Raw genomic sequence first — 12,926 nt, forward strand, 5'->3', positions numbered from 1 at the left:
CCACGAATGTACCTTCCACATGAGGACTGATGCAGAATCAGACAAAGTAGAATTAGTTTATCAACTTGCCCGACGGCTAAATAACGGTAATAAGACGTGTTTTATATTAAAGTTTAAAGTTGGCTCACTGATATCGTCACTACGACTACGTATGTGTTCAGTTTGCATGTTTACTATTTAGAGAGACCAGATAAACGATCTGCCTTTTCTGTCGAGCTGTGTTCGAGTGTCGTTAATGACGGTGACGGCAGTCGCTGTCAATTAGTTTAATGAGCGGTGAAACGCGCGCGCGCATGAACGCGCATGGACGCGCCGCGCGCCCATCTGCTCCCGGTGCCACTCTGCTGAAAAGGAGGAACCAGGACGCAGCTCGCACAGACACACTTTGCGTTTACCTCCCACCTCCTGCACCTCCAGCTTCTGCACCTCCTCCGCACCCGACTCCTCCTCGCCACCGGCTCGTTGCGCGCCTCGTTGCGGTTACCGGGGTCGGGGGGCCAGCCGCCAGCCGCCAGCATGGCCGCCATCAAGGCGTTGGAGCAGTGGTGTAAAATGCAGTGCGATGGCTACTCGGATGTGGCCATCACCAACATGACGACCTCCTTCAAGAACGGCTTGGCTTTCTGCGCGCTGATACACAAGTACAGACCGGACCTGATGTGAGTTGTGTGGTTTTATACACGGTGAGTTCAGGGGTGTCGGGACATTTGGAGAAAGCGTTTTTTTTTTTACTTCTCCTGCGCGATGTCATGTGGCTTTTAGTCCTGAGCAATGTATTGGCACTTCATAACTTTACCGTTTTCAAGGCGGAAGTAAAATGCTTTTTCCCAAATGACCTGATGTCCCCCTGAATTCACCCGGTGGCATTAAAGGTATCTTCGTACACATTATTACAAAAACCATGGACAAAAACTATTTTGTAATCTTGAGACACATTTAGTCCTTGAATGTTATTCACGAGGAAACTTGAGTTTCCAGAAGTTTAGTAGGTGATTCCTTGATATTGTCCCTTTTTTTTGATGATGTTCTCACCACTCTGATCAACTCGTTGCGTTTCTGTTTTTCCCAGAGACTACGACTCACTCAGGGAGGAGGATGTGTTTGAGAACAACAGGCTGGTAAGATGCAGGGCTGTTCATCAGTGTCCACCTCGGCGCTTTTAAACATCTGGACATCACACACCGTGACACATCCAGAGGTGCACCACTGTATGCTTTGCAATTAATACAAATGACCGCAGGTTCAGCAGACGCCGCTTCGTAGAAAGTACATTTCCTTTCCAACACAATGTTTATTTTGTTAACCCCACCCGCCCACACACACTGAGCGGGGGGGGGGGCGCATTTCCATTATTTAGTCTTCTTCCATTTGAGCGGCTTCCTCCTCCTCCTCCTCCTTGTTGTCTTGGATGATTCTGGGAGTGTCCATAACAAACCTTAGCTGGAGGGAAGAGGCTCTCCGGCCTATTGACCCCCCCCCGCCCCCCCTCCCTCGCCAATCCATCCTCACAGTGACAGTCCCCTCAAAGCCATTGTTGTTGTTGTTGTTTTAAGTCCTAAATGTTACAAAGTAGGACTTTAAACGGAACATTTTGCTCTTATCGGGTTTTGGTTTTGAAGATGCTCCCTGTGCCCGAAACACGAGACGGTGAACGTGACCGTAATTCACACCCTTCCATTTTTCATGACGAGTGTCCCGTTTCTCGCAGGTGGTTATTTTACGAGACGCTTGAGAGTTCGTTTGCTCGTAAAGGAAAAAAAAAAACCGGTAAAGCGACTCGTTGCGTTCTTAAATCATTTGTGCTGTTTCTCTTCTACAAGCAGACTTTTTTTTGTATTCAGGAAGGATCGAGTGAGCATGTCCACACTGATCCTAAACAAAACCACCGGTATCCTGCCCCCCCCCCCCCCCCCCCCTCACACGTCCCCTTTCTTGTCCCTACAGGAAGTGTGCCATTCATCACACGCGTCCACAGAACACTTCTAGTCTATTAAAAGCAGATTGCATTGCATTTTTTTTTTTTTTTAATCTTTTCAGGCTTTTCGGGTCGCAGAGGAGAAGCTGGGGATTCCGGCTCTGTTGGATGCAGAAGACATGGTGGCTTTAAGGATCCCAGACAGGCTGAGCATTCTCACCTACGTCTCCCAGTACTACAACTACTTCAAAGGACGTCCTCCCAGTGAGAATATGGCTGGTTCCAAATGTCATACAGGACTTTTTTTTTGTTGTTGTTTTGTTTGGGTTGCCAGTTCTCTGCAACAGTGTAAATGTGGTGATTTGCGTGTACTTTTCCTCCAGTGGGAGGTGTGAAAAGGCCAGCAGAGGGCTCCAAGGAGGAGCCATCCGCGGTCGCCAAAAGCTTTGTGTCCAAGGGCGCCACGGAGACGGGTTCACCTTCGACCCCCGCCGCCCGGCCCCCAGCTGACGTGTGCAGAGCTCAGGTCCGTTGACATGTTGTGTCTACGATTAATCTTACTGTCTTACACTTCTAATTGTAGGTACATTTCTAAAAACGTGACCTGTATTTTGACTTTTTTTCCCCATATTTTTCAACCAACATGTTTTTACTTTTTAAAACATTTTTAGACCTAATATTTTTTTTACTTTTTTTTTTTTTTTTTAATTCAGCCTTGCATTTACTTTTTTTTTTTTTTTTCCTATGACATTGTTCGACAAACTTTTTTCAATCCAACTTTTTCATTGATATTTTCCAACAAAAAAAAGTTCAACTCTATTTTCTAGAAGTCTGGACAGAGAAGTTGTCTCAACTTTTGCCTTGAAATGTATGAAGAGACTTATTTTCTCTTGGATGAAATATCTTTTAGCTTAATATTTTAATTTTCATTCACAGAAGGCACTTTGTACAGAGACCACCAACAGACATGGACCTCTCCACAGCAAATGTGTTTCCTGCAAGAGCCCCGTTCATCTGGTTCAGAGGCACTTTGTGGAAGGGAAGCTGTACCACAGAAGCTGTTTCAAGTAAGCACTGAATCAATAGTCGTCGATACTGCGCCGTTTATTGCATCGTTTACGTCACACTGATGAACTTCCACCAGATGCAGCGACTGCGCCGGCGTCCTTCCCTCCTCGGCGGCGGCGGCGCTCCGAAGCGGAGCCGCTCGACCAAACGGTGCCACCCGGGCCCCGCCGGCGTCGCGCCCCTCCTCCTCCGCCGCCGGCCCCGCTCCACCCCCCCAGGCGGCCTGGACGGCCTCGGCCCATCGGACGCAGGCGGCCCGGCGGCGGTTCTTCCAGGGGGCCGCGGAGGCCTCGCCGGGTCACGGGAGGCCCGCGACCGCCGGGAAGGGGCCGGCAGACAACGACAACAACAACAACAACAAACGCCCGTTCACCGTCCGATCAGCAGAGACGGGTCCAGCAGGAGACCGGGCAGGACCTCCCTCCAACGAGGAGCCGCCACGTCTGAAGGCCCTGAACACAAAGGCCCAAGGCGAGCGCTGCAGTTGTCCCTGATCCATTATTTGACATTCAGCCAGTATCCTCCTCCCCCCCCCCCCCCCCCTCATTCTTCCTGTGTCTCTCGCAACACATTCATTGAAAACAAAGCCCCTTTGTCATCTTCGCCCTGTTTTCACGGCCCGCGACGTAGAACACCGACGCGTTCTTTCCGTCTCGCGCTTTTAATGAACTTTCGCAGCCGTCACAGTTGAGCCGCCCGCTCCCCGGATGGATGGATGTGCGTCCGTCCTGACAGGAACACAATTACTGACGGTTTTCTAACAGAAACGGTCTTCAGATTCTCACTTTCCTCTTTCATGTAATTATGATGTCGCCATCAAACGCGCCGCATTGGTGAATCGGTGGACTCGTATTGCTTAACTTTAACAGGTGAGAATCGGTTACGCTTCAAGTCATTTTATTTATTTACTGTGTTCAGGGAGCTTAACTTTGGGCGCACACTTAATTGCCAGATAAAAGTCAACGTGAGCATGTCCGACTGCTTTTGAAACAAAGAATGATCTCTGATCTTGGGTAATAGATGAAGTAGTGATGGGTATTTTTTTTTTTTTTTTTTTTTTAATTCCCTCAACTTCTTCTGTCCAAATCCTTTGTCTGCAGATCCAGTCTGGGGGCAACTGAAGCTCAAACCTGTGGCGCTCGGTTTGAAGTAAGTCGCTTGGAACCATTTCACCATTGACTAAAAACCCACTGAGTGGATATGTGGTGGTTGGGGGGGGGGGGGGAGGAGGAGAAATGGTGGACACAATTGACCTTTCGAATGGCGCTTACCATGCGGCTTATTCACTCTCCAGAACGCAGAGTGGCCGAGCCTCTTCCGTCTGTCTTAATGTTGAGTGGCTGAGCGCGCGTCAGCTGACCCCCGCCCTCACGAGCCCGAGGGAGCGCCGCGCCGCGCCTTTCCTCCTCTAAACGCTAGATTCCGCTCATTTCTAATCCCCTGCTGACGATTCCTCCCCATCACTTCCTTTTTAGCCTTTACAAAAATAAGAGGTGAGGTTTCTAATTATGTCTTTATGCTCAAAATGCACAATCGGTGTATGAAAAGCCCCCCTTTTTTTTTTTTTTTTTAAATATGGCGACACACATTTTAAGGCTCTTTCTTCACTTTTTCGCAGGGATGCCGACGCTTTTACTGAGGGACGTAAATCGTCCACGGCTTCCTCTTGTGTCCTCGATGGGACCACGAGGCCCCCCCCCCACCACCCCCCCGCCGCTGCTGCACTGCCTCCAGTTAGTTTCGCCCGGTTCGACGCTGTACACTTTCAGCCTGGTTCTCAAACTCCTGGTGAGGAGCTTTTATCGTTTTCATACTTGTAAGGTCAAAATAAGATGCTAATATTTTTATTTTTTTTCATTTGTTAAATGTCGTCATCCAAACCACACTCAACACGCACGTGGCCCAAACCATCTTTTTGATTTCATACAGTCAATTTTTTTTTTTTTGCCCAAAATAAATCTGGTGAAGTCTGATGTGACAATACTTTTTTTTTTTTTTTTTTTTGAAAAGCCGCCATGAAAGGACCATCTAATCCTATTTTATCTACCTCTTAGGTGCTAAAAAGGGAAAGTATTTGTCACCCACCAACGCCTCCAGGACTGAAATGAGGTCACCCTCTGTAAGTTCCCTCCATTAAGTCTCTTCAGAGATTAATTAACAGTTCTACAAATATGCTCATTATATTCCCAGTGAAAAATGGACCTCCCTCCTTCACGTTGTAAGTAAAGTAACCTTTACTTACTCTCTGGGCTCTTGGCTCCCTTTTGTCTCGTATCAGGTGACGTCTTGTCATATTCCAGTGGAGCAGATTGAGAGGGACCTGAAGGACGTTGAGACGGGCTTTGCTCGTTTGGAGCAGGAGGGCGTGGCGCTGGAGACGCAACTCCGACGCCGCGGGGAAGGTACTTTGTTCCTGTCGCTCCTCTTTGCTTTGTGGGGGGGGGGGGGGGGGGGGGGGTTGCGTTGGACTCCACTCATTCTGAGGGAGATGTGGTCCATTTTTTTTTCCTTTCACATGCTCAAAAAACTTGACACAAACGTTGATGGTGTGTTTTCCGCTTCTCTGTTGCGGAGATGAGTACACACACACACACACACACACGTGTGTGTTAGTGAGAGATTTACCTGCCATTTCTATTACTGTCTGCAGCCAAATGAGGTGGGAGTCACTTGCAGCCCACAGGGACGTAGCGTCTCTTGTGAGGTGGTGGGACCTGATTGCTTTGCCCAAGGTCAACACGACTCGAGAGTGTGTGTGTGTGGTCCATTGCGTACTTTTCTCCTGCTCGGCGGTCTGAGGGTGCGATCGCTTGGCCTTGACATCAGTGGCTCGCTACCTACGGGGTCACGTACCTCTCAACCCAGGCGCTCTATTGGTTTGAATACAATCCCGTTTGTTCCAGTGATTGTAGACGGTCTGCGTCCCCGATCCAGCCTCACTGTAAATGTGACTTGTGTGTCTTTTTTAATGGATTGGGTTTGTCAACTATTAATTAGACTCTATTGGTCCACCTTCTTGGGTAATTCAGTGTAAATGTGCAGACTGTGTTGTAGGGCATGTCGTAACAAAATGGTGGACTGAAGGAACCATGAACACTGCTTTTTAAGGAAATATTCAAACATCTTGTAGCGTTTAGATGAATTAATCATGATCTCAAAGCTTCACGTTTTGGGTTTTTAATAAATAATTAAAAGCTAATCCCTACTGCTAAATTGTTATTAAATAAGTGATGAAGACAAATCTGTGCTTCGTCATGTGTTGCCCCCACATCCCCCCCCACCATGTTATAGATTGGAATACAGGGGCTTGTGTATTTACTGTAAGGGCTGCAACGAATGATTGAAATACAGATTTAACAATTCACGTTTAAAAAAAAAATGGTGGCATTTAAAATGTGCAACCTGCAGCACTTTAGGTTCTCCTTTGTGACGCTGTAACCAGGGATGTTGCAAGTTACATCGATTATGGAAATAGTGGATTTCATTGTCTTTTGTATCCCAAACATGGTTAAGTCCATGCAGCAGCAGAATGTTAATGTTCGTCTTTATTTTATTACTCACTATTGTAACGCAGCACACGACTTAGGGTCCCCTTCACCTTTCATTGCTGTGGGTTATTGACTTTACGCAGTTCTATAAGTGGCCGTATTGACGTGGGAGGGGAGTCGCGCTCTCTGGACCCCAGATAATCCCCCAAAACTAATTTATCACTGCGCTCACTTTTGTTGTGTCATACGAAAACTAGAACATTCTTCCATTTTCTCTGTAACCCCAGTCCCTGCATTGATGAGATCAGGTGCAAAGTTATTTTTTTAAAGATTTCCATCCAAACAATCCTGAAACCTGCTTAATCTTTAGGTGTCGTGATTGTAAATAAACTCTTAACATGTTTTCCAGAGGGGGAGGGGGACGTATTAATGGACCCACTGATGGTCGACTGGTTCAACTTGATCCGAGAGAAGCAGTTGTGCGCTCGGAGGGAGTCGGAGCTCGTTTACCTGTGAGTAGTTACCTTGTATCCTCCTGTAAGTTTAGCTTTTATCGGTCCTATGTGTAATCACTGATTGCATCCGTCAGAGCCAGAACCCGGGCGCTGGAGCAGCAGCAGTCGTCCGTGGAGGCAGAACTTCGGGGGCTTCTGGAGAAGCCGGGTGGAGATCACGCTCACTTTTTGAACGTCGCCCGTTGTATTTGTTGTTTTTTTTTTTTTTTTTTCTCCCAGCACTAAAGTCTGTAAGCGGTGACGTTGCAGGTGATTTAAAGTCCAGAGACGAGCAGCAGCGGGAGAAGAAGTTGATGCGGCGCCTGATGGAGCTGGTGGACGGCAGGAATGAAATGGTGGAAGGTTTGGATGAAGACCGGCTGAGGTAACGCGGAACAACACTTGTAACATAACGCCACTTGTATGGGACAAATGCTAAACTATTTTTTATTTTTTTTTACTCTAATTCAGGGAAGTGGAGGAGGATCAGCAGTTGAATGAAATGATGCAAAATCTTGGTAAGTATTGCATGATCGTTTTTTTTTCTTTTTCTTTTTTTTTTTAGAAAAGATTTTCCATATAAAAGTACAGCATTCTAATATTTATTCATTTTTTTTGGGCAATAGGAGTAAAGAGAGACAAAAATAAGAGGAAATCTTCCATCTCCAAACTATTCAGGAGAAGTAAAAGGCGGGTGGAATAAAGGACTTTTCACACTAGACATAATTATTATTATTATTACCCCACTTTTTTTTAAATGTCTTGAGGTTGCTGCAGTGCAGTTTGCTACTGAAAGTAGAAAATGCAAGCGATTTTAAAATAAGGAAACTTATTGGGTCGAATCACCAAGTTGTGTTTCTAGTTGCTTCAGAATGTATCACAAAACTTTATTTTTGTTCACCATTCACCTGTGTGGTGTTTCTAAATGATTAAATATTTACTTTCACAATGGGTGTCATGTTTAGTTTTCTTAAAGCTGTTCATGTGAAAAGCATCTGAGAGTTTTTTTTCCCTCATGTTAATTTGACTTTGGCAGGCGAGTGTCATAAATATTGTCTCTTCAGCCACGGATATGTTTGTTATTTAAATACTCTGTCTGTGTATTGAATGATCGGAATTTTTTTTTGTTGCAAATCTTCTTCTTGTCAGGAGTTTAAAAACGTAAGCTATCGGTTTTCAAATTACAGAGGGAACACCGTCTGTTCCACACGCTAATACGAGTGAGAATAAATGTGTAATCCTTCAGCAGTCTTCATCCAAAATGAAATTATATCAGTATTTATTTAAAGATGGATTTTAACAAAATTTAGCGGTGGGGGGGAAGCCGCTAGAGTTTAGTGTGTGTGTGTGTGGAGGCACACGTGTTGAACGGCTCTCTGGCTGTACTGTAGGTGGCAGCCTGGTTTTGCTGCAGCACAAGGCGAGAACTTGGGGGGGGAGAAAAATCCAATTTGCCACAGTGCGGACAGTTAATTTCTTTTGCTAATTTTATAAATGCTGCGAGAATGTTGGGCTGTGCAGATGCAATAATGTTATGGGAAAGAGGATTAGGTAGAGCGGTAGCTTATGGCTGGGGAGGGCTTACGAACTATAGGTTGTATTGAGCCCTTTATCTTAAAACCAGGTTTAATTAAACATTACTCTTTACTAATATCTGCACCAGAAATGCTCCGTACCTGAGCTATTAAAATGTTCAAAGGTTGTGTGGAGTCAGCCATGTGTGAAAATGGCATTTGCGGTGTTTGTGTGCAAAATGTACTTCAATGTTGCATTTGTAAGTGTTTCTGAATATACTTGTACTCCATTTATAGTATTTTTAAACTTAATCTGTAGTGCAATAAATGCTTTGAAGATTAGTGTGTGTGTGTGAGGTTGATTTTATTTACTGAACAGCACATATCTTTTACTATTGAAACGCATCCTTGACGTATTCATCCCACCACTTTCCCATATTTTCAAGCTTCACCGTGTGATTCCACAACTGCAGAGATCAGACGTTGCTTTCAGTGAGAAAAAAACCCCCCCAACAACGCTGAGACTCCTTTTTTCACCCAAAGCTGCCCTGTAATCACAGACGTGCATCAACGAGGGCTTTTAATACGTTCAAAAGGGTGTGTTTTTTTTTTTTACATGACAACCTCCAATACATTACCGCCACTTACAAACTGCATCCCTCATTTAGAAATGCGTGAAATTGTGATCATGAACTAAGAAACACACTCTTTCTAGCTGAGCAGAGTCGGGGGGGGGGGGGGGATTGATATTGGTACAAAAAAAAAAAAAAAACTCCCCAAAAAATGCCATGCGTGATGTGGGTGACAGTCGAGACTGAATGTGTGATATTAGAGTTAATTAAAGCTTTGCGCCCCATCTACTGCAAATGCTTGCACTGCTGCAATTAAGAATCAAAGGCGAGGGCTTAGTGTCAGAGAGGGGGGTGGGGGGTGAGGGGGGGCGGGTGTCTAATACATGGTTTTAACAGGAATGGGACCTGATTTGCCGAGCTCCTAGCGACAAGCGTTAACAACAGCCTCAAATTAGAGGGACATTAATATTCATAAGTTAAAAACAATTCATCCTGTGATGAAATGGAATCCTCCGAGGTGAGCGCTCGTGTCCACGCTGCCATCCTTCATTAAAATATGCCATTACCCACCAAGTGCTTAGTTTTCTAATGAAATGCTGGTGAAAGCGGTTTGAACTGACACAAAGGTGGATATTGTGGTATTTTGCAGCACCTTACACATCCTGTACATAAAAAAAAATAAAACTGGGTTCCATATGTGTCACTAGCTGAATTGTTTATGCTCCCTAAATGAAAAAATCCACAACGTATAATCTGTGCTCATTAATATCAGCCTTTCTATTCTATTAATAAGACTTGAGTGCTTTGTGATGCTTTAGGTTAGCTGTTGTATGCTGCCACTTCCAACACTGTGTGTGTGTGTGTGTGTGTGTGTGTCTTATCCCTGGCAGACTCTCTGCCACTAGCCTGTAATTATGATCCTCGAGGTAATTTTATCAGGCTCATTAGCTCTGATGAGTAAACGAGAAGCGCGCCTCTAATTTATTGGCCATCCAGGCTGCAGACTTAATTCTCATCAGAGATGTAATATTTGCACAGAGAGAGACAGATATATACAGTGTATATACTGTATGTGTGTGTACTCTGTTGCAAGGACCAACACTGAGGCCAAGCCGTTTAAGACTTGAAAGCGGTAATTACAATCAAAACATGAAGTCCTTGTGGAGGATTGGTTGTGTGCCAAAGATGGATTTCATTCCGGACCGAGCAGGCCCCCCCCCCAGAAACAGAAACCGTCTCCTTTTGGACTCCAAACGTTATAAGCCTCGGTTTGTATTCCACGGAGCCGGCGTGACTCTGTCTCCCCTCCCCTGTCCCAAAATTAGATTCTCACACCTCGGCAAACCAAATTGCATTGTTTTGGTCCCTGTTCGATGGCGATGATCCATTTTCTGTGTCACAGAATGTGTTAAAGGCAGCGGAGTAAATACGCTCACAGTTTCTCAGTGTGTAGAAATTTGCATTGAGGGGAAATTATGCACGCTGGCTATAGTGGAAATGAAATGTATAAAGTGCGTGACTGGTGGACTTGACAAGTGCAGCTTTCATCCATCTCGAATGAATAATTTTCACTTCCCTTAAACGTCCTTAATCCAACCATGTTATCAGCAGGCATGCAGGATTCTGCCAGACTTTTCCCCTTTAACGCCACAGCAACTTTCAACTTGCTCGAGATCCTGCGCTGCGGTTGCTCACCGCGTGGTCTTATAGGGAATCACGCTCATCCTTCTCCAACCCCCCCCCCCCCCCCCCTTCCCCCCCATGCTGGTTTTTGTGGATCAGTGAAATTCCTTCAAAAACACAATGTGTACATAACGCGAGTCTTTTAACAGATAGAGTCACTCCACCCTCCTCTGTGCCGCCTCGGAGGTCGACTTAGCATCGCTGTGTTTTACCTCTGGTTCACGTTGGCAGAGAGCTCGCAGGATGGTGTTTTAAAAAATAAAATAAAAAATATAAAAACCCCTATTTGCTCAGTGGCCCCCTTTTGTCCTCCGTGTAACTCGCACGGCCGTCGAAGGGACGGAGAAGGATGCTCGTGGTGAATTACTCGGTCACAGGCGAGCATTCAGCAGGTTGACTTGCTATTTCGGGAACACACCCCCCCCCCCCAACCCCCCCTCCTCTGCATCCCAATCCTGTGGCAGCCTTTCTAAATACAACTGACAATAAACAATTAAACGTGTAATTGGTGTTTATGCCGCTAATCCTCGTGATAGCCTCTAATATGAAGGGTTACCTGGCTATTTTCAATATCCACTCTCATAGAAAGCCTCCGTTTGCGATAAGAATATTAACCTCATCATTTTCAGGTAACTTTCAACGCTTTAACATCTTGTCTTTAAGACCTGCGTGTTAGCAGAAGTCTCAGCCTTGGCATTTAGTGACATTTTAAGCCTTTTAACAGAATCCAGACAGGGATTTAGAGTTTCCACCAAAGGGAAAAATAATTTATATCCTCCTTTCTGAGAAACTGTGGGTAGAGGGATTAAATGCACCAGAGAGATTTGTATGTGGTGCTGGTAAAACAATATTGTGACTCAGCTAATACATTTCCTACCGTCTACTTTCATGCTTCGAGGAAGTCGGGAAGCTGTTACTCAAGTTGGTTTTGATGCTTCTTCTCGTGTTTTTTTTATTTTATTTTTCAAGGTCACGAGCAGTGATGACACACGCCGTGTACTTTGGCGTTCCACTTCAAATCAAACGCCTCCCTTAAAACCTTTTCCTACGAGCACAAATGTTTTCAACCCTACTTAGAATTACATTTAAAAACATAACGACTGCTGAAAAAAAACAGCAGTTGTGAATGACAGTCTGGAACACAAAAGGCCCTTTCTGCACGTCGCATGGTTTGTGGACTGTGTTTATGCCAGTGTGTGTGTGTGTGTGTGTGTGTGTGGGGAGCCATGCAGGGCTCTGTTCTCTCTGTGGGCAGACGGCTTTGATGCACATGCCTCTCTTATCTCACGCCTGGCAAGGTTAATGAAGTGGTGGCACTTTTTAGAGGAAGCAGAAACGGGGATGAGTGGCGAAGACCAGAGGAAGCCGTGGAGATGAAACGTCCCGCTCTTAGCGGCTGTAAGTGGCAATTTTGGTGAATTACATAGACAATAAGAAAGGGGGGTTGTCATCCTCTTAAACCCAACAGTGGTCTGAATCAGGAACGGGTTGATTGCATCTCTTTCAGCTTGGTTCGTATGAAATTACATTAGCATTTAGGCATCAGTCGTAGCTCGATCCGTCAGACGTCTCCTCCTCAACGTTTCTAGACAACATTTAAAGTCGGGCATTGCGCTATGAAATGTTATGAATTGCATTCGGATGCACAAAAGGACGTCATTGCTACTTGAAAACCTGGAAATCAAAACTGTGAAATGCCAAACAGCCCGTTTCCCCCTTTCGTAGGGGGGGGGGGGGTCACATCGGGGAGAGCTCGTGTGGTTTTCAGTGGGCAACAAGTCTCAGTTAAGTGAAAGAGTCGGCTTATTTTATTTGCAATAAGTGTCTGGGAAGTTGTTGTTTCAGCTTAAATAAAGGGCAGCATTGGCACCCTGATATAAATATAATAACAAGTGATGTACCGCTAATGCTCTGTATTCCTCAGCTTTTTGGTTTTAATATGCCAATTCCCTCTGCATCTATAAGAGCTAATAGGTAAACAGTCCTGAATGGAAGGAATGAAGCAGGTCTACATGCCAATGAATTAGCATATAGATGAGTTCATCTCATACAAATAGTGCTCTTTTGCCCAGAACTCCCAGTGCTGAGAAAAGATCATGTATGTAAAGTATGCATGCGGAAAATGTAAATGAACCCATTTCAATCATCATTTAATCTAATAAGATTTTTTTTTTTTCCTCTCATTTGTCCCC

The 12,926-nt window shown here is 45.2% G+C and overlaps 1 protein-coding gene across 1 annotated transcript; it reads left to right on the forward strand.

Annotated features, from left to right (window-relative positions):
* The first annotated feature begins 311 nt into the window (after window positions 1-311).
* Window positions 312-8,821, forward strand: micall2a (mical-like 2a). Its single transcript, XM_037475197.2, has 15 exons — window positions 312-659; window positions 1,070-1,118; window positions 2,038-2,179; window positions 2,299-2,441; window positions 2,852-2,982; window positions 3,060-3,454; window positions 4,084-4,132; window positions 4,602-4,771; window positions 5,038-5,102; window positions 5,262-5,385; window positions 6,881-6,983; window positions 7,061-7,134; window positions 7,236-7,350; window positions 7,437-7,483; window positions 7,592-8,821. The coding sequence occupies exons 1-15, from the start codon at window positions 517-519 to the stop codon at window positions 7,666-7,668; spliced, it is 1,827 nt and encodes a 608-aa protein (XP_037331094.2). The 5' UTR covers window positions 312-516; the 3' UTR covers window positions 7,669-8,821.
* Window positions 8,822-12,926: the final 4,105 nt, after the last annotated feature.

The sequence above is a fragment of the Pungitius pungitius genome, chromosome 12, assembly GCF_949316345.1.
Source record: "Pungitius pungitius chromosome 12, fPunPun2.1, whole genome shotgun sequence".
NCBI classification, from domain to species: Eukaryota; Metazoa; Chordata; class Actinopteri; order Perciformes; family Gasterosteidae; genus Pungitius; species Pungitius pungitius.

Coding starts and splice junctions, on each gene's coding strand:
- micall2a (XM_037475197.2), top strand. CDS start 517: ATGGCCGCCATCAAGGCGTTGGAGCAGTGGTGTAAAATGCAGTGCGAT. Junction 4,772..5,037: donor GCCTGGTTCTCAAACTCCTG/GTGAGGAGCTTT, acceptor TCTACCTCTTAG/GTGCTAAAAAGGGAAAGTAT. Junction 5,103..5,261: donor CTGAAATGAGGTCACCCTCT/GTAAGTTCCCTC, acceptor GTCTCGTATCAG/GTGACGTCTTGTCATATTCC.